Below are 27187 nucleotides of genomic sequence, written 5' to 3' on the forward strand. Positions count from 1 at the left end.
GCAGTGGGAGCTAAGCAATCAAGAAGTATCAGAAACTTAATTACTTTGATGCTTCATTCTGAAGAGCTCTACTGAGATTATAGTTCATGAAAAGAATCGGGATCACTCTAACCCCCCCCCCCCGCATACTTCCAAATACTTGTCTTTAGTCTCACAAAAGCCCTGCGCAGAGGCGCTGAGTGCAGCAGCAGTTGTTGGCACTGTAATTTGGGGCAACGCAGAACGCAGCCGAAGTTGGATGCAGCTTCTCCAATGCCCTGTCAGCACCTCTGAAGAAGGGAAGAGGAGACCCTGCCGCTACTTGAACACTAGGCACAGGGCATAACAAGGTGTTTGCATATAACAGTCTGTAAGCAATTATAACCGTAAACTTACCTAAAAGTCAAATACATGCAGAAAGCTTCCTCAGAAGCCTGATGAAAGCCCTCCTAAGCACTAGTTTACACTAAGTACAATCTTCCTGACTGTCTCTAAATGGCACACGTGCTTGCACCACACGCAGCAGCTCAAACTCTTCTCAAGAGCCCTGATGTCCTATCGGCTGATATGAATATGCACACACGAGCTTCCCGTGCTTCCTAATACCTGATCCCGTGGATCCTGACAGGCGGTGTTGCCTGGAACAGCTCGCACACGAAGCCTTGGGCTACCAACACTTCAGGAAAAAAAGGGAAGCAGTTTTATCGGTCACTGCATACGTGGTTGTCGCTTTCTTTTCCCCCCTCCCCCTCTGAATCACAGCTGAATCACAGCCCTGAACAACTGCCTCGGAAAAAAAAACAAACAAAAAAACAAAACAAAACAAAACAGATTTTGCTGCATAAAAGAGAGGCTAAGCCACTTTAATTTGCCCCGATCCCACCCTGGTAATCACACCCCAAGTTGAAACCCAAGCAGACCTCGGGTGGCCCCTGCTGGAGCCCAGCTGCGGGGCGCTCACGCAGCCGGACCCGGCGCCAGCCGGCACACCGCGCCCGGCAGCGATACTCAGGCGCCCGCAGTCGGGAAGCGACACGGGGTGGGGGGGGGGGGAGCGAGAAAGTTTTCCGATACCCGACCCCGAAACTCCTGCGCGCCCGGGCAGCCCGCAGCTGCCTCCCCGCCGAGCAACACACCCGGGGAGGCAGGGCTGAGGCGGGGGCGAGCCGGGGGGCGACCCGCCCCGACGCGGGCACCGGGCGCGGTGTGGGTACCGCGGCAGCCCCGGGCTGGCCCCTTTGTCCCGCAGCTCCTCTCCCTCAGACCTCCCCCGACCGGCTCGGCTCGGCTCGGCAGGACGCACCTGCCCGCCGGGGCTACTCGCCTGCTCGCGGAGGTCTCCCCGGTGCAGCGGCAGAGGGCGGCCGGCCCCTCGCCTCACGCCGCCTCCCGTCCCGTCCCGTCCCGGTGCCGTGCCCGCCGAGGAGCGCAGCTCCGCTCCCGCCCCGCCGGGCGATTTCCTGCCGGGGCGCGGGGCGGGCTCCCGGGCTCCCGCCCCGCCGCAGGTGCCGGCCTCGCCCCCAGGTGGGGCGGGGGGGCCGGGCTGGGTCAGGCCGAGCCGTGCCGGTGTAGGGGGGGGGGGGGGGTGCGAAGCGCGGCCCCACCTGCGGCCGCCGCCGCCCCTTCCCTCCCCGCCCCGCGCCTGGCGGGGCTGCGGTGCCGCTGCCGCCCTGCCGGCCCCGCGGCGGCGAACAGGAAATACCGGCCCCAGCCCGGCTCCGCGCCGCTGAGTCACTCACGGCGGCGGGGCCGCCCCGGCCGCCTCGGCCCCCGGCCTCTCGCCGCGCCCCCCCTCGGCCCCGCGAACTTCCCCGGCTCGGTGGCCTCTGAGGGAGCCGTGCGAGGAGGCGGCGCGGCCGCCCCACCGCGCGTGGCTCTGAGCGTCCTCCTTGCCTTTTGTCCCGGGAGAGCCCCGGCGGAGGTCCCCCGGCGGCGCTCGTCACCCTGCGGGTCCTGCAGTGCCCCCGGTATCGGCTTTCTGCGATCGCTGCTGTCCTCCTGCAGCGGGAACGAGGAAGGCAAGACCGAACAGCCCTAACTGGATTCTTCGGAGTCGTGTTTCTTCTCCATTGTGCAGCACGAAATGTCACAAAGAATTCCTTATCTGCCCTCTGCCGCGGTTGAACCCCACGCCAGCTTCTCCAAAGTTAAGCCGTGCTCTCCCTCAGTGTCAGATCTGAGGAACAAAACCTGCTCGGAGCTCCTCTGGCTTCGCGTTAGCTGCCCTTGAGAAAGGGCAGATGGTTTTTCTAGTTGCTAAATATTCCAGATTCCCAAAGCATTCTTAGTTCCGACCTAGTTTCTTCCTCGTTAAGCAGGTGAACGGCATGTTTGTGCAGCATGCCTCATACAGAAACCAAGATAAAGAAGGCAAACAGTGCTCTTCGTGAAGGCGCTGGACTTTGGAAGCAGGCCCAGCGAGCAGAAAGAGCCCAGTTTATTGATACCAAATACCAGACTGTGTTCAAATGTTATTTTGAAAAGTCCTGCTTGTAGCTACAGTTAATAATTAACATGCATGCGCATGCTGTAGTCTTTGACTGTTCCAGTCTAAACGCCCTAAACGGAAAAAAAAAATATAATTAGAAAAAGGGACTTCAGTAACTTGATGTTTTCTGTCAGCTATCGAGAGGATCTGGGATCAGTAAGTACTACAACATTGTGTTCAAGCAACCCGAATCGAGGCTTAAGGAGTGGAAACTTAGTCTGACATCCAGGTATGTGTCAGACTATTTGGTTTACGCTGTGCTCGGTGTCTACTTCCTTAATGAATGTTTAAAAAACTTCATTTGTTAGTTCTATAAATGTTTTCCTTTTCTGAAGACGCTTTTCTAACAGTGGCTTTATGATACTTAGTTAATGGCTCTGAAATGTTCTGAAGAGGAGTAATAATATTATCATACTTAATGTATTCCTTTTTTTTTTTTTTTTTTTTAGTAGGACAGTAGAGAACACCGGCAGCTTGTACAAGAATATACATCTGGAAACTAACAGTGTTTACAAAAGTACTCATTGTAATACTGACCACGTAGCATAACTACCATGACACAATTTTTAAAAATTCAGCAAATTGGAGAGGGCAGCAACGACACTATATGGCCTGTTTTAAACATGTATTGTTTCCTCATCTAAACTGTGTCTGTCGTTCCTTAAGCTGAACTCCAAAAAAAGGTTTGTAATTAATAACTGTTTGAAAAACTGTGTTTGTTCATAGCTCTGTTTATTCTTCCCCCAGGAAAACAGTCTCCAATGCCTGTCTCCTTTGGTAGAGGTCATGAATCTCGCCTTTGTTTTACGATGGCCAAGAGTACAGTTTACATAAAAGACAATTTGGGATAGAAAGGAACATAACTCTAGACAACATTTTCTTATCTTTAAACAGGAGTTAAATAAAAAGCCTCAATAGCAACATGGACTGGAACATCTGCTTGATTGGTTACACTTGTAAGTAGTGGTGTGCAGCGTGAAATTAAAATATCATCCCCTAAGGTGCCACAACATGATGCCGCTTGCCTCTGGTCTCTTCGCTGCCCTGCCACCAACGTCAGCCAATGTGCACAGTTAATCTCTTCCTGATAGCCTTTTCTTCTGCTCCTCCCATGCTTCCTTTTTTATTTTGAATGTTCTTCCAGGTATTTTGGCAAGCTTCTGCCTTCCTTCCAAGGACTCACTCCTGCAAGACTCCCACACATTCCAGAACTGGTTACCACAATCACAGAGTTCAACCATTAACCAGAAACCAAAAGTAATCAAACACTCCCTGCAATTCCCCTACCCTTACTCAGCTATCAGCTCTTCGAGACCGGTCAATAAATCCCGTTTACTGAAGCTGCTAAAGGACTTAGGGAATTTTAAGGAAACAAGACAGGCTGATTTTGTCATATGGAACAACCTTGCAAGGAAGAGATACCATTGCTTAAGAATTACCACAAGCAGAAAGGAAAATGAACCAAAAAACACCAGACAAGCACTTAGGCACGTAACTCCTGCTGAACACATGTAGCATTTCATGACCACCACAGATGGGGAGCAGTTGCTGTAAGCTTAGCTGAACTACATGTATCTATCAAGATTTCCAAAGAACTCCTTGGCACACAGGAAACAATTTTAGCAAGGTTAGAAATGCTGGGACTTTGGAGCTGCAGGACAGAAGCAGACAAACACAATCACTGACTGCACAAAAGGGCAATTAGGTATTGGTGAAAACTCAGATGTACCTTAAAAAAGAACAACACGCCTCACTTTCTCTGAGTATCGAGTATGGTTTCAGATGTCAATATTCATCTTTCAAAAGCACTCTGTGCTTTCATTCACTGAAGACAGAGCAACTGTCTTGTGGGGAAAAAGCCACCAGTAATACACCAATTCTTACTGATATTAACCGTTCATAGTGAGTATCAGAGGATTTTCCTTCAGCTATTTCCAGAGGAGTGAAGCAGGAAGCAATTGACATGATGTCTGTCAGGTTTGTAACTGTGGAGCAATCTGCTACTACAAGTAAGTTACAGAAGCAAAAAATAGTACAGAAGCCCTATTTGTCTTGGGGCAATATGAAGTCTGTCACCAGGATCTGAACTCCTCCTGTGCCTCCACTGCACAAGCATGGTGACTGACGGAGTCCTCATCCTTACTTAGGATTTCATGCAAGTATTAGAGCACAAATGAATCATGTCTTACGATTCATTTTGTGTATGGGGATAAAAAAACCCTCATTCTAACAAGCTGATGCTATTCATCTTCCCCAGTTGGAATAAATCCAACTGTTACTCAGCTAGCTAAAACCAGGAAATTGTTTGCCTAAATAGCAGTAGCATTGTGGATGAAAGGGAAGGCACTTCAAACATGAAGGTTGGAGTGCTCTTAAAAACCCACCCTGGCTGGCCAAATTCTGAATAGAATCTTTGCCGTAAGCGCTTTAAGAAACACAAATAATCCAGCAGCACAATACGCCCGACCGCGGTCTTTATTGTCATAGTGGGAAATCAAACTTTACACAATGAATTCAGAACTCTACATGCAATTTTATTTTGGTGTGAACAACTGTGCCAGATGAAAAGGCACAGAGAATGAACCCCAAAATATGAATCAGATGCATGTTAATGAATCAATTGCATGCAAATTTCTTGAAATAATTTTTGGAATAGTCAATAGGAAAAAATAATTACACAAGTTATATATGATCATGCAAAGAAAGAAGCAAGAGGAAGTATCCTTGATTCTAGTATCAGATAATTAACATCTATCCAGATGTATCTAAGTAACTTTCTCAGTTACTAGGAGACTGATTGGAATACTATTGTTTTCCATGTGCTGTAAATTATTTTTACTGTTCTAAATTCAAAACAGCAAAAACATGTTCTGTCTTTAGCTTTCATTTGAGGGGAAAAAAAAAAGCCTCTTTTATTCCTACATTACTTCCTAGTCATTTTATTTACTTCATCCAGTAGAGTATATATTTCAGATAATAGTGACCATGTAAAATTTTGATTGAAAAACATGTAACAGTTTGCACAATTAACATGATCACAGTTTGCGCACTTAATCATGATCTGGTTCCAAGGAAATGGTATTCTATAATTAACAGTGGGAAATAGCTAGTAACAACATATATTTTAAATATAAGTACTGGACAATGATGCTATCTAGCTATTGTTCTTCTGTAGCGGAATTAATCGCACCTGTAATAATTCCAGCTAGCCAGAGAATCATGACAAACTAATCAGAAGTGTCAGAGGAACCACTAAGAAAAGTAATTTGCAGTGAACATCTTTTCACCCCATGATAAAAATATGTTTACAATATGGTATAAGTTATCTCAAGAATCAGACAACAACTTTGTGCTCCCATTTCATAGGCAATTCAAGAATAATCAGTGGCAATAATACGGATACTCAATACAGCAGTGCAAGTGTTAGTGTTCTTGTGGTTCAACGTTTTTAAAACTTTTTGGTGTAAGATCTGGAGTATAATAATTTATTTCATTATCTCTTTCTTTTTTTAAAAACCTATCTGAAAACCCAAAGGGAAATGTTTCTGCATGAACATGGTATTAAGGGAAGTCTCATATAATGGTTAAAAAAGATAATCCAAGCCCACTCACCTAAGAAATGCAGTGGTGCAATTTTTGCTATCATGAAAGGATCTCCATTTACCTTAACTAAAAAACAGGCAATAAATTACATCTTTTTACTCTGTGGAGAGTAAAAACAGGAAGAGAAATTCACAGTAAGAGAATAAAGTATTTGCAGAAAGATTGCTGCACAGCTTAAACATTACACACCAGCCTTTTTGAGTTCATATGATGCTTACAACCATACAGACCTGTTGATAGTTTTAAGTTTAGCTCAGAAAAATATCCCAACATAAAAGAAATGAGAATTTGGAGAAAAGAGCAAGTTCTGCAATACTGAGAAAAAAATTACATCCATCACACAAAATGAAAAGTTTCCATCTGTCACAGTCATTTCCTTTATGACACATTCAATTCGACTCCTATGCCTTATTTACCTGCAGTAACATTAAAATCCCATCAATAGCAGCAACTTTTACTTCAACGCATCAAAGTACCACAGCTTACATCATTGTAATTCAGAGGCATTTCTTGGTTTTGGGCTAATGTCTCAACAAAAAAGTTTGACACTTGTACGCTTGTCAGAACTCACCAGGCAGGCCAGTCCATGCAAAACTACAGACAGTAAGAATCCACAGCTTCTGCGGTAAGAAAGTAAGAAATGCAGTGACAGGAAGGGAGACCTCAACCATGTGTTCAACCATGGGCATAGATTCAAGCACTGACACAGAAACACAAATGCTGAGCACTTGAGAAAAATGTATTATTTTCATATTGCTGCACAACATGGTGATGTCAGGAAAAACAGTAAGCTCAGGTACTCAGAGAACAAGGAAGGGCTTGTGCTTAAAGTCTTTAAAGTTCCATGAGGTAGAATATCATCAAGTATCTTCTTTTCCAGAATATATTAAGCAGGACAAATCCAATTTAGTTTTTAATGCTGTTGAAAACTCTTTTGATAGTAGTTCATGAAGGGATACTCTATCATGAGAATACACCCAATTCCGTCCAGTCCAGTCATAGCGCTTGGGCCCACTAGAAAGCAAAACACATGCTGTAAGTACAGATTATTCATGGAGAGCTGCTGGAAGCATGTACTTATAACGTAACCCAGAAAGTGCCCAGGACAAGGAAATAGAGTGGAGAAGGATTTGTGTGGGGAAGCGGAGCAGCAAAGGCCAGACCTGCCTGAGCCATTTAACAGATGTATCTGAAAGGTGACACGATCTTTCAATATTGACAAGCAGACACATGCTCCTTTCCTTCTTGCTTTTGGCACACATCTCCCCACTTTCCTGCCTTACCCCCCTTCTTCCCTCGCCCACATAATCTTCTTGCACACAATTATTACAAAGGATATTTGTGTGAGGCTGAATTAATGCTGTTGATTAGCTGATACAGCAGAGTTATGTGCAGATATTCTAAACACAGCAGAACACATACCACCAATCTCACTTTCTTTTTGGATGCAATAAAAGAATTTACCATCCGAAAGCACATACATTGCCATGTGGGAGATTTACATGAAAATTCTGTTTTCCTCTATGCTATCATATAGTTTTTGGCTTGGTTCTTCAGCCTTACATTAAACATCAGGAAATAACTTGAACACCTGGGTTGCATTACAGACCTTTGTATCCACCTAATTCTCCACATCTGAAACAGGAGCAATGACTGACAGGTGCTCACTACTGTTAACATCAGCTACAGAAGCTAAGAAAAGAGAAAGGAATGGAATGTTCAGCAGGGATAAACATCACTCTTATCCTTGAACTTAAACTGATAGGACAAAATGCCTTGGAACTCAGATGACTGCATACAAGGTTTGCTAAGAAGACAGACTACACGTACACGAGGACAATCTGCAGATTCTCTACAAACATAAACACTAACCTGAACCTCAAATACCCTGAGTTATTCACCGTATTTAAATGACGAACTTTCAGACCACTAACCAAACTATGAAGTCACAGATGCAAACAGAAATCAGAATGACTTCCACTGATGTCTCACTTGCTGTACGTGAACTGGGAACTGTTCTGAATTGGGATTACGTGCTCCAGTCACTTTACCACGCATTTCTCACTTGTCTTTGCAGAACAAGTATATGTTTATACTGCCCTACAGCCAGAGAGCAACGGAATGGGATGCAGCCATTCACGAAAACCAGGCTAAGACAAACCGTTGAATCAACGAAGGCAAAGAAAAAAAATCGGTCATTTGAACTATTTTTAAATGTTACTTAGTAAGTATTAGTGATAAGGTCGACATATGAAACACCTCCACAGTTCTCTGACTCTTCAAAATTCTGTAGAAATGCAATTTTTTCATTTACATTTATCATTTAATGATCTTGTGAGCACTAATAAATGCCTTCAAAGGCTAAGTATTAATTTCTCTCTCAGGGAAAGTCTGCATACATTTAAAAAAAATAAGACAGAAGAACCAAAATATCACCTTAAGGCATTATTAAGGTTCAAAATTCATTGCAGTCAAGGGAGCTAAAAGAAATTACTGCAGTTGCACTGCTGGTAAGTTACAGAGGCATCTTTTTTTTTTTTTAATTTGTCAACTAAATTAAGCTATGGAAACTCAAGTTCATCTGCATGTATGATACATGATAGCAAACAGAAGGTCAAAAGGATACAAAAAAAATATTTCTCATATCTTCAGAATTTGTCTCCCTTGGGATACATTCTCAAAGACTCAAAATTCTCCATTCACTGTACAAATTTCACAATTATAATATCAACTGCAAGTGATCACTAAGAGTAACGTTTGCTTCTTCCCCCTCCTAGTATATTGCATTTTAGCCGTACGTCACTCCAGATCGTACAGTATTTGCTGGAGTTGCAACATGTATTTTCAGAGGTTAGGAAATAAGTGAACGTGTGATCGTATTTCAAGAAACACTACTGTTTACTGTATTACCAGTTAAGCAAGCACAAAATGGAATGCTCGTTGGTGAATCATTTTTCACAACAGATGCTGAAAAACACCATCAGAAAATTTTCAAGTTTCTTGCATGTATTTTTATTCACCAATGGAACAACCAAAGATACTAGCGCTTTAACACATATTCATTCACAAATACTCTATTCTGGTGCTTGTACATCTTTGCTCACAGAACTCTCTGAATTTTGGTTTCCATAAATGGTTGAAAACTTTGTGTCAGGGACCCGAAAGTCCTCTTAAGCAGAATCCAGATTCAGGAATTGTTTGTTGCAAAATATATGGAATGAATGAGTGACACACAGCCCGCATTTGTCTGAATGATACGCTTGCTAGGCCAGTGCCTTAAAAAGTCACATACCTGTTAAATACATTATTTTTAACAAAAAAGGATTCTGGGACTGGAGAGGAGGTTAACAGTAGAGAAAAATGACTAATAAAACGTGCACCAATCAGTACTTAATTACCCTAAAGTGAAATTAAAATTTTCTTTAGGTAAATTTTTTATCTATTAAAATAGATTCTCTTGAAATCTTAAATTCCCTTGAGCTTCTTTTTTTTTTTCCCCATGCAAACCCTACTACGACATTTTACTACTGCAAAACCATTCCCGGTTTTGCAATTACTACATTCTTTATGAACAGCCTTCAAGAAGTATGCCTGCGTAGTTACTGGGTGTGCTCATATTTTCCAGCTAGCTGGTTCCTTCACCAGTAACGGTGACTGACTCCCTCAGTTCTCTCCTTGGGACAGTGGCAGAGGACACATTAGTTTTTGAAGGGGGAATCAGCTTCAATATTTTCCCACATATCTGGCTGCCCCGGCAGGTGAAACCAACCAGAAAACCTACAATGGATCAAAACATAGCATTAGAGAAGGCAGAGGGCACACCTAGCCAAGGCTTCCATGAAGTGCAGGAGCTTGACAAAAACAACTAGTGGGTGAGCACATAAACATATAAAGCAGGAAATCCCACAAGCTTGAAGCGGAAGGAGCCACCCTGTTTAAATACAAAGAGTAGTTTAGATTATAACATCATCATTTCTTTTTCCAACAGAAGTTTTTGTTTTCCTTTTTAATCATGGCTGTGTTGTTTTTTATTTTTTATTATTATTATTATTATTATTTTTCCTGAGTAGCCTATATTCCTGTAGATAGTGGCTTTGGACTGGAACAGAGTATGAAAATTCTGTTAAGCATTTCCTGGATTTGGGCATATCAGTATACTACACCATGCCCCACACCTCAGTAACAAAATCTTAGTGAACATTTAGATTAAATCATGTTTTGAGTATATACTGGAGAAAAGAGCTATTTATGGCATTACATAATCCATGCAAAGCTAAGAAAAAAGGGAAGAACATTTCTACTCAGTCTTCAGATGTTACATACCTTACACATAACTTACCTAGTGGGTGAGGACAGCCAAATCTGCCGGTTTGGTGTTTGTTTATTGATTACATATGTTCCCATGTCTCCACCTAATTTAACTGTTAAAACTCCACTCTTAAATCACAAAGAAAATAGTGAAAAATTTAAGTTTGTATCCTGTTACTTGACAAGAGTTACATGATCTGCAGTTTGTAAACAGAAACTTACACATCTGTATCACATTCCCAACTATTTTCCAAACAGTAACAGCTTGGAAGAATGATTGTTATGAATCAACAATGTGTGACAATACCTCAGACAACCTGCATATCTTCGAGCCTGACCTAGACTTTAAAACTTCTGGTTAGTTTGATTTAGTGTGTTTGCACCATTCACAATAGCACTACTTAAATAATACTCTTGAGCTTTGACCTGTCATCTTGAAACTGGTAGTTTATTTTGCAGTGACTAAAACATCACTCAAACCCAACTTTTTCTACCCATGAACTGGTGTGGTTCCAAATCAAGAAGATTTATCTGTCGAGACTAAATTCCTGATCCATCCGCTTTTACCTAACTTTTCTTTAAGTAACTGTAACAGTTTCCAAGTGAATAAACACAACTCTTTCTCCAGTAATTCTGATGAAGTGCCTAGATCCTGAATCATACCTAAAAAATGTTCCACTTCTAAACTCCAGGTCTGTTTTGTTTTAGTTATGCCAGCTTCAGACCATTATCCTAGTAAGCATTTCTGTTCTCTATCTTACTCACATTTCTTAGTGACAACATGATTCGTATTTCTCTGACATTTTCACAAGTGTGTTCTGAAAAGCAGCTGACAAAAATGTTTCTGTCCGAAGGAGCATAAAAGAGTAACAACATTTGGACCCGAGTTAACCTACAGATGATTTGAATTTATGCTGGTTAAAAATGGCATCCCTGCAGAACATAATTTTATGATTCAGTTAATAGCTTAGCCATATTTAATCTACAGCTCCTCAAACACATCACGCGCTATAGCACAAAAAAGCTTCTTCGGTGCATCCATATTTTTCACACCTTAGAATATATTAATAGAGCTACTGTCGCTACTAAGGCTATTACCTATGTAAAAACACTTAATTGTGGGAAAAAACATTTTCATTTGTGACTGCCTACAATCTTACTTTGTAGCCGGTGCAGCAGCTTAGAGCCCCCTTCTCTTACAAAGTAATTCAATGTTACTGATTTCTGACATATCTCGAGGTTTACCAGCAATGAAATAATACTCTCAAGGTCTGACTTTTCTTTACTCCAGTCTCCACGCTCTTACTTGTACTGCTAGATTATAGATTTACAGCTGTGAGCAATAAAATATAAATAAAGACATCCCTGATTAATACTGCCATCAGGTTGCCTTGCTGGTTATGTTAATTCGGAATTGGTTTAGAAGGGCAAGAAGAGCCTACTTCTCTGGTTGTCATCAGTTCAATCTCTTCTATATATCATCAGTCTTAGATCTGTAGATAGACAGCAGAGTAAGAGCATGTTGTGCCCTGAATACAGATGTAAAGGTGTCAGTATTCTTCTGTGCGTTCCTTAGTGCCATATATAAGTATTCAGCATGATGTTACGCTGTATGCTACAAAAGCACTGAAAATAAACTGGTTTCCAAAGAGTTAACAAAATTTTATATCATCACTTACATTACGTGTCAGCTGTGGCAGAATACTGTTGCTCTGTCATTGCAAATTAAGTAAAGGTTAACTTCTAGTGCTGGGTTTTTAAAACTTTTAACCATACATGTGGCAGTACTTTTGAAATACTAGAAAGGACAACTTGAGCTGTTAGGAACTTTAAATGCAAGATACTTTGATCATATTTTAAGAAATTCTACCGCATGTGTTTTTTACTATCATATGAAAGTTTTGGGGCTGCTGGTAAAATGTATATATTCCTTAAAAGAGACTTTTTTTTTTTCTCCTCCTGGACATGAATATATAACTTGTGAAGAAATGAAGTTTATTAAGAACTCATAGGTATAGGAAGACCTTCACCGCGTTCGCCACCTTGTGGCTTGCTGCAGCACTAGCCCTGTTTGTCTGGAATTATCCTCGGTAAACCTGGCACTATTTAACCCTTAGCTCTGAACAGAAACTTTCAAGGCAGTATGTCATCGTACAGTCTGTGCAACAAAGGGGTACACGTAAAAGTTAGGATGGATGTACAAACAACTCTTTAGAGCCTCAGACGGAGTCAATGTCAAGCACAAAACACTCTGCAGTGCCTGGAGATAAAATTATGGCAGAAAAGAATTCATAACCTTCAGATAACAAACTGTTTAAAAATACTAAAGAGGTTAATGATAATCTTTTTGCTAATGTTTGTCTTAAGCTCTTTAAATCAGTATAATAGATGATAATATGCTGAAATATACTGAATAGTAATGGTTAAACAATTCATTGTTATTCACCAGAAAAGCAATTAGACATAATGTTACTACACATTCGATTAAAGCAAGGAATAATATTTGCTAAGTGCAAGAACAGGATCTAACTAACAACACGTTACTTTTTATCTTAGCTATGAAAAATAAATAATAAACTTTATGATGACACAAAGTTACAAAGGAGAAGGTCTAAAAACTACAGTTGTGGTTTTTTTTGTTTGTTTGTTTGTTTTCCCCCAACCCCTGTACAACCCAAACCATCTGGTTCAATGTCCTGAGCATAAAACCTTAACTGACAGAGCTGGAAGAAAGCAATCTCCAAATGGTAAGATATGAACAGGGCGCAGCAGTTATGCAAAATAATAATTAAAAAAAGCTTTATGGAAAGACCTATGCTGCAGACAGTGGTGTAGGGAGAAATGCAGTTTCCTCGAAGTCATGTGTAAGACTGTACGATACAACCCATTTCAGGAATTTTATATAAAACTAATAAACTCCTTAAAGAAATACAATGGCCATTTCTGATCTGTCACTTTGTAAAGCAATTTGAGTGGGTGACCTATTAAAGGCTCCAACTATCAGGCTATCAGACACCCAGCGTCTCATGTGACCGGAGCCTATTCCCTGTGCACGCTCACTTCTCAGTTTTGCAACAACCTGTTGAGACATCCTCTGTTGCTCCTCTCCACCACAGGCTCAATCTTCATCAGCGCCAGATAAAACATAATCTGTCATGGCTGTTGAAGGCACATGCTCCCTCTCAGTACTCATGGCCATCAATGAAACTGCTCTACCAGTAACATGACTTACACATACTATGCCACATAGGCCTGCCCTAGCATCTACCTTGAGGGAACAGGTTGCTGATTCCAGAAGTCAATGTAAGTTTAGAAAAATGTAGAGGACACTGTCGAATCAGAAATCAGTTTCTATCTCCTCTTGGGCTCAGTCATTATTCTATACTATGCCTTTCCCTACAGACTAAACATTTTAAATCGTCAAATCAGATAACTGCATGTCACTTCTTACCAAAATAGTCAGTAAAAGAGGCGTATTTTTAGCAGTAAAGCTGTAAAAGAAATACTTTTTAAGTTCTGTCCCTAAGGTGACTAGTTTAAAATTCTCTTTCAAAGAAAAAAATCTACAGTAATTAAAAGTATTAACAGAATCTTTAGAACATACCCCTAAAGAGACATCGTAATCTTCTGGGGTAAAAGGCTTATCTGTTAGGTCCTCAAAGAAATCTGCTAAGGAGTCCAGTGTTTCTTCAGCCAGTTTTTCGTAAGTGGTCTCATCTAAAGAGCTATAAACAACATACAATCATATAATTAGGAGGAAAACATGGACTTTTTCATATAATTTTGCATTTTCAGAATTTTCATATAATAAAAAATACCAAGACTGTGTCCCTGGAGGACACAGAAACCACGAAACAATCACATTAAACAAGTAGTTAATTTTCTTAAGGTGATGTAGGTAGGTAACAACACACCTTATAAATGGAGGTGGAATTTTAATATTTGGGTAGTAGAGAACTCCAATTAAAGACCGTGTACTTCTTTTTTTAGTGACCTCTGAATATTAGGAAGATAGAGTTAGGTGTCAAAATAAGGCATCTTCATAAAAGGACTTTCTGTAAGAACTAAGCCATAGTTACTGTTTGAAACTCTATGGATAGACACAAGACCCTCCTGTTTAGAAGCACAAGTAATTTGACTATAAGGAACCAAATGTAGCTACAAGCAGAGATTTAGGAACATCAATGTCAAATGTCACATCTACATGCAGCATTTGATTTCTCCCGTGGAGTTACCAATGCAGCCCAGTAACTGGATATCATTTAAAATGTACACAGGAACTAATGCTTTTACAATTAACTTCTTCTTCAGCGTCTCAAAACACCCTTGTAGCCATTACATAAGGCTTACAACACTTATGAAACCGCTTCTGTTATCCTCTTTAAGTCAGTAAAAAAAAGTTAGTGGGAGCAGTCTAGAAATGCAATCAAATCACCTAAGGTTTTCTATCTGTAGCAGCGTCAACTTTTAACTGAGTTTGTAGTTGGTATCTCTGTTAACAGACAATTTGGTGAAATCATTTGTTTTGCTAAGAGATACGGCAAAACAGCAGTTACTGTGATCTATGGGGACTCGGTATCTTTCACCTGATGTAGAATGTACTCTTTAAAAACGTTTCTTATTAGTCAATTACCAAAACACACTCCACACCACTTATGTCAGGGATACCACAGAAATACCCAAAGTTCTGGAGAACAGAAGGCCTTAGGATTAGGCAGGACTCATGTACTGAGTCAGGATGCAATTCAGGTACTTAATGGTAAGCGCCACTCTAGACATCTGCACAATACTTCACTGGGCCTCCAACTGCAGCACTGTACAGGGAGAAGTCTCTCATGGGTACCGTGTCACGTCCTGCCTGTGAAAGGCACAAATTTCATGTTCCCTGACATACACGAAATGGTGCTAGACACCCACCTTCAGGTACAGGAGTTGTTTCCTTCCCAAACTCACACAAAATGATCTTCCCTAGAACTATACTTTTCCCGTGAATCACCATATCAACATTATATTAATTTGATAGCCGCACCATGTCTACAATTGTTTTAAAATGCAAAGGCAGTATTTTCATATGAATAATAATATCTCAGAATATTCTCAGAATAAAATTTACCTTCTGTCATTCAGAGTTCCTGCATTTCTTATATTCATAAACTGAACAGTCCTCCTCTTCAGCTCTGAAGCACATTGTAACTGCTGTTGAAAATATGTGTAAGTAAAAAGGAATTAAAAGTTAAAATATGAAGATTATGAGTTACATACTGGTCACACAAATTAAATAGGTTGGAAGACCTTGCCATCCTCAAGTAAAATATTTACATTCTGTATTACAGAGCTAATACAGAAAGAATTATGCAGCTTTAGTCCCTGGATGACTGAGCCAATCTATAATATCCTTGTTTTCTGTTACAAGCTAGTGAGAAAAAAATTAATTTTAAAATATCTATTTTCTATCGCTATAACACAGAATTACAGAGGAGGCTCAGACAACTGGTTTAGGCCAGGATTTCTACACGCATCAACTACTCGGACGCTTCACTGTCAGCACCCTGTGTCCCCCTGCCAGCAGCCACCAGCACATCCAAATGAAATGCACAGGAGCCCCGAGCGCTCCTCGCTTACGGACGTTAAGAGCTGACTTTCACCACTTGCCATATTCCAGATCTCTTCTCTGCAACAAGCTGATTCATTTATAATTTCTCTCGCGTTTAAAGGAGATTAATACAGATCAAAATGACAGAAAAGCTGGGTCAACGTGTGGGCAACCTGAGACAAAAGGAGAGCGACGGGCAGCCCCGCTGAGGCTGAGGAAGGCACACATCAACGCGGGTGTGAGTAACGCTGATCCCCAAGTGCAACACGCTCGCGGGAGCACCCGTGCTACCTGCCAAGAAATGCAGGCGGCATGCCTGCCCTTTGCTTCCCCGCCCACGCCACGACGGTGCGTGTTTTCGGCTGAACGGTTAGGACAGCACTCCTGCTGCCTTTCCACGTGCACGCGCAGGGCTTTGCCGACCACCACAACGCCCTGAGCGGCTGATGATGAAGCTCTTCCTGCACCCGGAGGCACAGCACCCCGGCACCCCTCCGTACGAGGACACCCACCTCGGACGCCGCGGCCGAGCCGAGCCGAGCCGAGCCGAGCCGCGCCGCCGCTCCCCGCGCCCGCCCATGAGCCGCACTCGGGCACCTCGGGCTCCAAACCCGCCGGGCCGGAGGAGCCCCCCCCGGGTGCGCGGCAGGCCCGAGGCCGCCCCGCTCCGTCCCCTGGCTCCCTGCCGGCCTCGCACTCACCGCCCGGCCCCGGACGGCGGCGGCGGCGGCGGCCCCCTCCAGCGGGGCGCCCCCGGGGCCTGCGCTCCGCCGCCGCGCCGCCGCCCGCCGAGCCGCCCGCACGGCGCCGGCCGCCCCCGGCCTCCACATGCCGCCGCCGTTCGCTGAGGAAGCGGCCGGGGAGGAGCCAGCACGGCCCGGCCCGGCTCGGCTCGGCACGGCTCGGCCCGGCGGCGGCGAACGGGAGGCCGCGGGGCCGCTACCGCCCTCCGCCGGCGCCGCGGGGAGCAGCGCGGCTGGGCCCGGCCGCCCCGAGGGGCTGCCCCGGCTCGGGCCGCAGGCCCGGCAGAACAGTCTGAAATGAGAGATACGTGCGAAAAAAACGTTACCCGTTGTCCCGTGAAGGGGAAATGAAGCACGCTGTGTGCCACAGCCGGCGTGTGTTTGGCGGCACGTCTGAGGAGAGCTGTCGGTCTGCTTCAGAAAGGGGCAGAAGGGCTGGTCAATTTCCTGTTTAGTTATTTTGTTGCCGATTATATTGCGTTGTTAACGATGTGCGAGGCTGCCAGGAGTCGCAGCTAGGCGTCTTTTATTGTTACTTGCATTAAAAAAAAAAAAAAAAAAAAAGACTCACCAGGGAGATGAGGGGTAAAAATTAACTCTGATGTGAAAGTTTATTAAAAAATAAATAAATCTGTGAGAACACAGAAAAATTTCACTTCAGATCCTTCCGCAGAACAGGACTGTAAGATGCAACAGATTGCAAGTAAAATCATAAATACATAAAATGTACAAGTACTACTGTTTGATTACTGTGTGCTGCATTTTTACATGTCTAAACTCTCACTCGAGTAAACAGCTGGCACCTCGCAATGCTTTAGGAAATAAGCCGTCAGCTTTTTCAGCAAAACTTAGCTGCTTTTTTGTTTTGTTTTGTCTTTCACTTTAAGCCAAAAACCCAGAGAATTCAAGTAGGTTGTGCAAATTTCAACTGAGACTTTGAAGCGTGTAGTTAAAAGTGGTTTTACCAAACCAAGTAACTTAGCTCTGCCACCCCGTCTCTTTCCAGCAGTGTCCTGAGTGCTGTTTAGTTGCCAGTGCCTTCCCTCAGACTGTATGGGGGCCTGCGTCCTTGTTGCATTCCGCCACTGAAGTTTTTATATGTCATCTAGACACAAGATGCTCTCTTGTTCCTTGAAGACTGATCCCACATGCTTATCGCTACTGGAAGAAACTAGTTGTGTTTTTGCAGCTATAGTGGTCTAAATGTTGAGATAAGGCTTGCAGGGAGAAATAGCTTTTATCAGTCAAAAAAATACGTTAGTAAAATAAACAGTTCCTTTTTCATACGTTGGTGGGGAGAGGGTAAAGCAGCTGGAAGAACGCTTTTGTTTGTTTGTTTTAGTAAAAGATAGTGTTTGCTTACACTTTGCCATTCCTATACAGCATCCTATATAGTTTGCCATTTCTATAAAACATTTTCTGGTGGTTTCCAGGTAGTTTCAGTGATTTCTCTTTAATGGTGATATGCATGAGAGTCATATGCAACTCTCAGTAGGAAATGCCCATCTCTTGTTTCTAAGTTAATAACAAGTCAATAAATTAGAGTAGATGGAGCATTATCTTCATTATTAGCAATCTCACTCTCAAAACTCAAGAAATTGATAACAATGTTCACGTTAATGAACTTCACAGTGCACTACTACCAGAGACAATTGTTTCCACAACTTCTAAAGGGTACGAAGAATGTGATTTTTGCAATGATTCATTATGTTTTTTGTCATGATCCTTGTTCCTTAGATTAACGTTCATACCACAGCACGTTGCTACCAGTACCTTTTTAGGCTGGCATAAAACACCCGCCAAGCATTTCCAAATGCAAACTGGCTGCAGGGTCAGGCCTTGTGCCTTTAGTCTGCAAAGAGTCAGTGTCTTTCTGTGAGCTACTGCATGCACCCTGGCAAAAAGGGGTCAGCAAATGTCCTCTGTGTAGTATAGCTGGAGTGTATGACCTCTTTTATATGACCTTTATCACTGTCTAGCGTTCTGGGTTTGGGCAAGTAATATCGAGTTATATGAAATGAACTTACCTGAAGCGTAAGGAAAGGCAACAGGAAAACAGGGGATAGGAGTTAGTGTTTTCAAACTGCTGAATTCTAGTGCAAGGACACAAAGTACTCTTTTTTTAATAACTGAGGATGACTGTTCAACGCTACTGGTAAAGGCAAAGCTCAGTCTCTGAATACTATATGATTAAGTTACAGCATCAAATACACGTATCTGGAGTTATTCTCTATGTATCAATAAGCAGGCATCAACCAGTGCTTTTTCTTTCTGGGCAGTTTACAGGGCCAGAGCATTCAGATAGCACTGCACCATGTTTGTGCCCTCATTCTTCAAATTTTGCTCCCCGTGGTGAGTTCCATCTGTTTAGACCTGGATAAATAGTCCAATATATCAATTTAATACCCCAGGGAGCTGACTATTTATGCCTATGCCATCTGTACATATTTTATTTTTACTTGACACGTATTGCCATATCCTCTTCATAGATAAACGTCTTTGATTTTTTATCAAAGTACTACCAATGCAAAATGAAGAGAAATCAGATACCCAGGCATTAAACATACACATCCTAAAAGCCTTTTGTAATCTTTGATGTTTAAAGTTTTACACCATTTCATGTGTTAAGAGAAAGAAATGGATTCCAAGTTATTGATCATTAACATTGCTTTGCTGTAATCCCTCTTCCACCTCCGTGCAACCACAGAGTTCTAAGTCCATGTGCTTTGGAGAAGGTTTTCCCAGTACGCTCCATAGTCTATATAGGATTACTTTTTGCAAGTATTAATTACTGCTTTCACTTATAAATGACTGTTAAAAGAGACTGTACACAAAGGGTAGTTCATGCTCTGAATCATTTAGTACAGGAATACAGACATTCTGTTTTGGGTCAGAATGGTTGCATTTAAGCTGTGTGTCCTTTGGAGTCTTCCAAAGGACAAATGATTTGGACACTACAGACTGCTAGGTAACTGGGGAGAAAGTGACATATATTTGCCTTCTGGTGCTTAAACTAGGAACTTTTTTTTTTTTTCTCCACAAATAAAACTGATCAGAAATATCTACTTTGCACACGGACACCTTTTAACTATACTATACACCATGCATAGTTGAGCAGACACTTTACGTAAATGTACATTTTTTTTTGCCTGTAGGGCATGCAGATTTGTCTCTTGCATTTCTAATGCTGCAGAATTATCTTGCTAAGATGAAGCAATCTAATTTTAAAGCCTGGAAAGGGTGTAACCATGGGACATAGGCTCTAGGTTAATCCAGAGACTCTACATTTTTGGAAAAGAAAATCACTTGACCTCTACGTTTCTCTATTCTGTGCATGGTAAGTGAGTAACACGCCCCTCCCTGTTAAGGTTATGGGATTGTAAAAAAATCCCATGTGGGATTGTAAAGTGCCAAATTCTGGTTTTGGCAATTCAGCAGGTTTAATAGTACTTATTCCTACAATAAATATTATTATCAGTTACTTCTGCAGTCTTTCAAAGTGACAGCTGTGTAGTTTTCTTTAAAAACACTACTGCATCAAGTCTTGGATTGATGATCACCGGTGCTTGTGATCGTCTCTCAGCCGCCAGGGAAATTAAGGAAACCAGAACAGTTTTTATATTTATCTTGTAACAATCGCTTGTTGAAATGAATGAAAAACGTGAAAAACCGAAGAAGCAACACCTACTGAGTGCATTCCTTTGCCTTTTCTGCTTAATGTTACGATTCCCCTCTTCATTAAAGAGCTGGTAGGAGATAAGTACAGATGCCCTGTTACAGAGTGGTTGGTATATCTCTTGAGATCCCTCTCAAGCTGTTTCATCAAGGTAGAGACGTGCCAGAACAGTAAGTCCCGTACAGACCACGAGCATACTGACAGTTGTGATAGTCTTGAGAACAAAATATTTTATTCATCAATAAAACTATAGTTTACAGTAGTATTTACTAAATAAATTATATAATTTCTCTTTTACAAGAAATAAACTAAAGTTGAAAATATTCCAAAGACAATATATATACACAACATAAGGCCTTGTTATAAATAACATCTTTTCTTCTTTTCACCAACAGTGAAAATGTCTTTAGAGGTTCATTTTCTTCTAGTATGTGCAGAGGCTTACCCTAACCCTTGCATCAATTCCGATTTCCACAGACGTGGATCTAAGCGATTACAACTGAAGGGTGAAAAACATGTGAAATTAATTATATTCACCACTGTGCTTATTTTTAAATAGGTAAAGCAGATAATATATTTTGCTTGTGCCTAATTACCGAATGCATGCAAATGAAATCACTAGAGAGCTGATAAGAAAATATTACTTTCAAGTCGAAAAAAGGTGATTGGCAATATAGTAGAAAGCAGCTCGAATACGCAGGTCTTCACAGTTCAGCAAGCAACAGCAGATGATAGTGGAGTGTGGAATGTTTCACATCACTTTTGCCAAGTCCATCAATCCTTTCTATGGTTCAAAGATCCTGACATTTCTTAGAAAAAGTTCAGTTGATTATTATTCTTTGACTATTAGGCTCAGCAAATTCCTCCTTCTTAAATCAGGAGTGCAGAAAGTGCTCTTCATTAACCACGGTCACTTCTCTGTCCTGGTTTTATTCTTCATGTATTCTTTATTACTGCAAATACAGAAATAAGAAGCAAAATCAGGAGTTGTGTTTATTTGCTTTCTTACAGAATTATAAATTGGTAACATTTTAGAATTATAAATTGGTAACATTTTTATTCACCTAAAGAGGATACAGCACAGTTCAACAACGATCCTATATTTATCTTGCCCCCTAAAAGCAAAAGCATTGGGTATCTTTTTTTGAAGGCAATCCAAACTGAGGGCACTCAGCAGTTCACAACAGCTTTTTTACCTTGCAGAAGTGACTGGTGCTCAATAGAAGTGTTAGGGGACAGAAGTGCAGTTTTTGTGTGTCTTCTGTAAAAGTCCTGAGAGCTCCTGCTGGATACTTTCCCCGTTGAAAAACCACACCTATCCAAAATCTTTCAAGAACAACTAATGTTCAAGATCATAACCAACTTCTATTCACCATAAATAAATAAATAAATAGATAAATTGACTTGCTATTAGTGGTTTAGTTTTCTACAGTATCTTCCACAGAAGCAGCTGTTAAATAATACAAATAGTTGATCACTTCTTAGTATATCTATTGAGTCAGAGATTAATCGAGGAGAGGCTGTTCTTTGATGAATGCTTTATTACTACTATTTAAACTATGCATAAACTGACAGCTGAACAAAATCTTGCAGCAAATTGAATGCATCTCAGCTAACGTATCCGACACGGGGGAGGACACAAAAGCAAACTGATAACAACTGCAGTGACCCCACTCTAAAACCTCCTAAAAACATAAAGAAGCTCTCAGTCCCCATTTACTAAGCAAATTTTTAAGGTCAACTTTAAATTGTACTTTTACATGCAAGGTTTTAACTAACCTTCAAGTAGTTCAGCAATAATTTAATCTTGTCTGGAAACAACAACAAAAAAAGCTCTGAAGGCATTTTGAAAGCTCATCTTGAAAGTGAACACCAGTAGATTTAAATCAATATTTTAATTATGACTTCTAGCCTTAGACTTTGAACCTGGCAGAATGATACTAAAATGTTGTAAGCTTTAACCTGCCCCTGTATTGTGCACCACTGTTATGGTCAGGGTGTTCATAACCTTTGATGGTTAACAAAGTGCTAATTTCTCAAAGAGTATTCTCTCTCTAGCAATGAAAGACTACATGCTGCCATATTAGCACCTGACTGCCTGCAGATAGAAAAGTAGTCAGTGGGTACTTACAGGATGCAGAACAATTGAATATGCAAAGGGAAATTGTTGGACAAGTGAGTAAAACTAAGGTAAGAAGAGGATGATATGAGGCTAACAAGAATTAAAAAAAAAATTAAGATCAGTTTGGAGAAAAAGGTTGAGAAGCACAGGGTAAACACAATAATCCTTTATGAAGCTGGCATAAATTACTCAAAATTTTCACTGGTTGCATCTAGTTTGTGTCTGAAAGCTCATATCCTGAATGACTGCAAGTCCATTTCTGACAGATATAATGGTGATTCAGCACAACTTCAGACCCTCTGGCTTTATCACTGCTTTTCACTCTCTAAGGAGATCAGCAATATTGTTGATGCTAGCTTTTTGCTATTCCACTGGTACAGTTTTGACTAGATTATTCTTGTTGCCTTACCTCTGATCCTTCCAAAGCAAAGGGATTAAGGATGCAAAAACTATCTGCAAAATTTGAATAACAGAATTGGAAAAGATTGCCCCGACAGAAACATATAGCAACTGCTAACTGTGTGAGTCAGTCACAGAAATGCTGTGTATGTGGTGGGATTCAAATGATCATCTTTGTGTCAACTGCAATCCAGTTCTGTGCATATTATCGTGGGAAAACCTCCATCTACTGCAGTGCACAGAACACGAACCTCTGAGAAACTCTGTCACCACTGCATATTGTATGGGTTACTTTAACCACTGGTGTAGGAAACTGCACTTTCTGAAAGAGACAGAGTTTGGCCACAGCAATCGGGTCTGAAACAATAGTTAACGTACAGATGACTCTACCAGATGCATTCCTGCAATTACTGTCTGAGATGTCTCGCACTGCTTCTGTAATATATTTACAGTATTTGAGCCTTTTTCTGTTCCAATTCTTTTTTCACAGATAAGAATAAATTGATTTCTTCATATGGTTGACTTTCTTCATTAAAATCCTCAGGGCATGAGAACTTGTAGTATAGCAGCAATATACACTGTCATTTTAGCACTTGGCTTACTCCCGTAATGTATTAATTGTGATATGAAATGGTATGTTTTTAATCTAATCAAGCACATAATCCCAGTATCTGATTTTCATGGAAGGGAGACTGAAGTGTTGCTTCCTGCATGACTTTGCTTCTGCAAAAACACTCCTGCCAAACTATATTCCAGTGCTTGGTTGTTGTTTCACCTTACAACAGCCTTCAGTTTTATGAGAGACAGACTCTTTCCCTACTCTATCTAAGATGATAGGTGGATGGATAGAGGGATAAAATCGGTAAGAGAGGAAAGGAACAGTTGCCTCACTGCATGGAACAACTAGGTTTTCCACTTTCAAACTTAAATAAACTCTACTTCGAGGGATAACTGCTTGATTAGTTCCAGTATGTGCATGTAATATATTAAGGATTATTCTGCTCTCAGGGGATACTCCTTATAAGTGTCTGTAAATGAGGAGGCCTAAATTCTCTTCTCACAGTCCCAGAATTAACATTCAATCTACCATGCTTTTTCACCAATATCTTCAGTGGAGATGGTGAGGCAGAGAAACTGAAGGAACCAGAAAGACAGTAATATATCTTAAATTGAGGTATGCATCACAGTGTGACTGTACACTTAGTACCTTGTTCTTAGATGTATCCTGCTTAGGAATTGCTTTAACTTCAGGCACAATTGTTACTGCTTCACAGCAGCACTCTGAAGAAATCTACAACATGATTGGAATCAAATTAAATTTTATGAAAGACAGAATCAAAAAGTTCCTGAATGAAAAATGCCTTGTCAAGAAGTTATGGTAGAAGGAGAATCCCATACTTGAAGTATCTGATGAGAATCATAGAAAGGCTTGGTTTGGAAGGGACCTTAAAGATCACCTAGCTCGAAACCCTGGGCAACCTGGTCCTGTGAACAAAGCCCCATCCAGCCTGGACTTGAACATCTCCAGGGATGGGGCATCCACAGTTTCTCTGGGCAACCTGTGCTCCAGTGCCTCACCAACCTCAGAATAAAGAATTTCTTCCTTATTAACTAATCTAAACCTACCCTCTTTTAGCGTAAAACCATTATTTCTTGTCCTATCTGTACACACCCTATTGAAGAATCCCTCCTCATATCTCCTGTAAGCCCCTTTTAATAGTAGCAAGGCTTCTATTAAGGTCTGCCTGAAGCCTTCTCTACTCCAGGCTGAACATCCCCAGCTCCCTCAGCCTTTCTTCATAGGAGAGGTGCTCCAGCCCTCTGATCATCTTTGTATCCCTCCCAGGTGCAGCTCCTTGCACTTAGACTTGTTGAACCTCATGTAGTTCACATGGGCCTACTTCTCCAGCCTGTCCAGGTCCCTTTGGATGGCTTCCCTTCCTTCTGTTGTATCGACTGCATCACTCAGCTTGGTGTCATCTGCAAACTTGCTGAGGGTGCACTCAATGCCACTGTCTGTGTTATTGATGAAGCTATTGAAAAGCACCAGTCCCAAGACAGACCCCTTTGGGACATCACTTGTCACCAGCCTCCACCTGGACATGGAACCATTGACCACCACTCTCTGGGTGTGGCCTTTGAGCCAATTCCTTATCCGTGGGAATGGTTTATGCTTCAAATCCATATCTTTTCAATTTTGAGATTAGAATATTGTGTGGTACTGTGTCTAAAGCCTTACAGAAGTCCAATATCTGTTCTACCATTGAATTACATATTTATACAAGCAAGAACCCTTTAACGTTTTAACTCTCTGTGGAGTAAGATTTCAAATTCCTAACTGTTTTATAAAATCTTTTCTTATCTTTCTGTAATATTTAATTAAAAAAAATAAAGTAACTGTTTTTATAGTATTTTCCACTGTTTGGTATTAGAATATTTGGAAATAACTTAGACTGGCTTGCACTTACTGCTCAGTGCAGATCATGTTTTAACCATGTTTTATTAATAAAAACTAGAATGCTTCATTTAGGATCTGGGTTAAAAGATTTAAAATAAAATAAATCAAAGGAATTTTAAAGTAAACTTGGATTTACTGACATAACAGTGCTGCTTAGAGTCATAGGTGCAGTAAATGCTGCTTTGCTGAACCTGGTCTTTATTGACAACTGAGGAATTCTATGCCCAGACTGGCCTTTGAGTTGCAAACTCAAGATGTCTCTCTGTGTCCTAGAACAAAAATTCTTGCCACTACCAGATAAATTCTCAATTTTGACATCAGCTGCGGAGTGCAAGTCTGCATAGGTTTCCCTTAACATAACAACCCCAAACCAATGCCCTTACCTGTAGGAGGAGTTTCGTTTTTTACAATCTCTGTTCCCCTTGCCTTAATTTACTGTCTGGATTGGTATGCAACATTGTTCAGACAAATGCCATTTTAAAAGTGTATTTATAATAAGTTATGACAATGCCATTTAACTACTTTTTTTTTTTCTTTTTCCATTTATTGGATCAAAAAATCATAGCTCTTAATTTACTTTAGGACAAAAATCTGTCCAAGAACCTTAGCATTTCAAAGCAGGAGACAAACACATCAAAGGATTAGTGGAGTGATAGAAATTAAGCAAATTAAGATGTTTTCCATTATAATACCTAGCAGGTAAGACTACAGCAGCTTGCCTTGTAGTAGAAAAACAGAGAAGGATTACTAACTAAAGGATTAAAGGAAAACTGTGAATGCCACTTACAGCTATGTCTTCACCAGTGCTTTTAAAATGTCAACATGTATCTGGTAATGTTTTTAATTGAGGGTTAAAATCAGCTAATGTAAACATAATTGATTTGCTTTATTTTTGATACATATATTAGAAATAACTGACCTGTTCCTCCCGTTCTTGAAAACATGCATCTTTCCCTTCCAGTGTGCATTTAATCATCCTCCTACATAAAAACACAACTGCCTCCTGCCTCAGCAGCAGTGAATAAAGCCAGTAACGCATCACTAATCCTTTAGTCTCAGACTCTCCCAACCCATGACTGACTGTTGTTGCACTGTCTGCTGAAGGATATCAAGGGGCCTTAGGAAGTAAAAAGCGCAAAAAACAAATACCTTATTCTATTTCTTTCCACACACACCTCGGCATGCATGCTGGGGTAGATATGATAAAGTTACAGCTCACTTCCACAGTAATCTCAGAATAATTAAGGAGACAACAATATAGCGCATGAGACAGAACCAAGACGGTAGGGAGAGGGAATTTCTCCAGATGGGTTTGCCACCAAAGAAGTAACATGTGCTTAGCCATAGTATCTAATTTCCTTGAAGTGGTCAGCCATGGCATACCTGGAGAATCTACATTGTCTAGATCACTGAGTTTCAGGTTTGTTTTATTTAGGATGCAGAGAAAGGGTGAAGCTAGGACAAAAAAGCATCTACAGTTTTCTCCACTTAAGACCAATGTATTCTTCCAGACCTTTGCTCATGGGAGTAAACACTGGATGTTTGTATAACCTGCAGAGTAGGGTTTTATTTATTTTTCTGTTGATACTGATTAGTGGAATATACATATACTTACTGCTGTCTCCCAGACATAACAGTAATGAATGTTTTACAAGTTCCAAACTATCTAGAGTTAGTTTCACTATCACACTTGTAATGTGTAAGGAGGGTTTTACGGAAGGTATTACCTATGCTTGTAATTAGAGCTTTCAGAACATTCCACTATCTGCCTGATAGAGTCCAAACTTCAAAAAAGTTCTTCCCAGTGCTGAGCAGGGT

The 27187-nt window shown here is 41.1% G+C and overlaps 3 protein-coding genes and 1 long non-coding RNA gene across 14 annotated transcripts in view; 1 reads left to right on the forward strand and 3 right to left on the reverse strand.

The window, feature by feature from the left end:
* TJP2 (tight junction protein 2) overlaps positions 1-2682 on the reverse strand; it is a 65720-nt gene extending 63038 nt beyond the window's left edge. Inside the window, exon 1 of one of the 4 annotated variants that reach the window (XM_080574289.1) lies at positions 1873-2682. The gene's annotated coding sequence lies outside the window, so the exon portion shown is untranslated. Of the gene's footprint in view, positions 1-1282; positions 1444-1872 lie in introns of those variants that run through there. The other 3 variants (XM_080574290.1, XM_080574288.1, XM_080574291.1) reach the window with 3 other exon arrangements.
* On the forward strand, positions 2558-5983 carry LOC308185771. The gene is made up of 2 exons (XR_013943742.1): positions 2558-2696; positions 2917-5983. It is a non-coding gene; the product is annotated as an uncharacterized lncRNA (long non-coding RNA).
* Positions 4981-17028, reverse strand: FXN (frataxin). 4 transcript variants are annotated; one of them, XR_013943741.1, is made up of 7 exons: positions 16673-17028; positions 15492-15574; positions 13983-14103; positions 10410-10507; positions 9893-10001; positions 7680-7762; positions 4981-7084 (listed from the first exon to the last, which is right to left on the reverse strand). XR_013943741.1 is itself a non-coding variant. In XM_080574316.1 (6 exons), the coding sequence occupies exons 1-5, from the start codon at positions 16799-16801 to the stop codon at positions 9893-9895; spliced, it is 540 nt and encodes a 179-aa protein (XP_080430442.1). In that variant the 5' UTR covers positions 16802-17028; the 3' UTR covers positions 6948-7084. The 4 variants fall into 4 exon arrangements, 3 of the variants coding, with proteins under 3 accessions (XP_080430441.1, XP_080430442.1, XP_080430443.1); XM_080574316.1 differs by lacking the exon at positions 7680-7762 and having other exon boundaries at positions 6948-7084; XM_080574315.1 differs by lacking the exons at positions 7680-7762; positions 9893-10001 and having other exon boundaries at positions 16673-16886.
* Positions 17029-20598: 3570 nt separating this feature from the next.
* Positions 20599-27187, reverse strand: part of PIP5K1B (phosphatidylinositol-4-phosphate 5-kinase type 1 beta) — a 109521-nt gene continuing 102932 nt past the window's right edge. For all 5 annotated transcript variants that reach the window (XM_080574302.1, XM_080574305.1, XM_080574303.1 and 2 more), the window contains one exon: positions 20599-21343. In XM_080574302.1, the coding sequence (XP_080430428.1) occupies positions 21341-21343 (3 nt within the window). In that variant the 3' untranslated portion in view covers positions 20599-21340. The remainder of the gene's footprint in view (positions 21344-27187) is intronic.

This window comes from Anser brachyrhynchus (genome assembly GCF_964034855.1).
Source record: "Anser brachyrhynchus genome assembly, chromosome: Z".
Lineage (NCBI taxonomy): Eukaryota > Metazoa > Chordata > Aves > Anseriformes > Anatidae > Anser > Anser brachyrhynchus.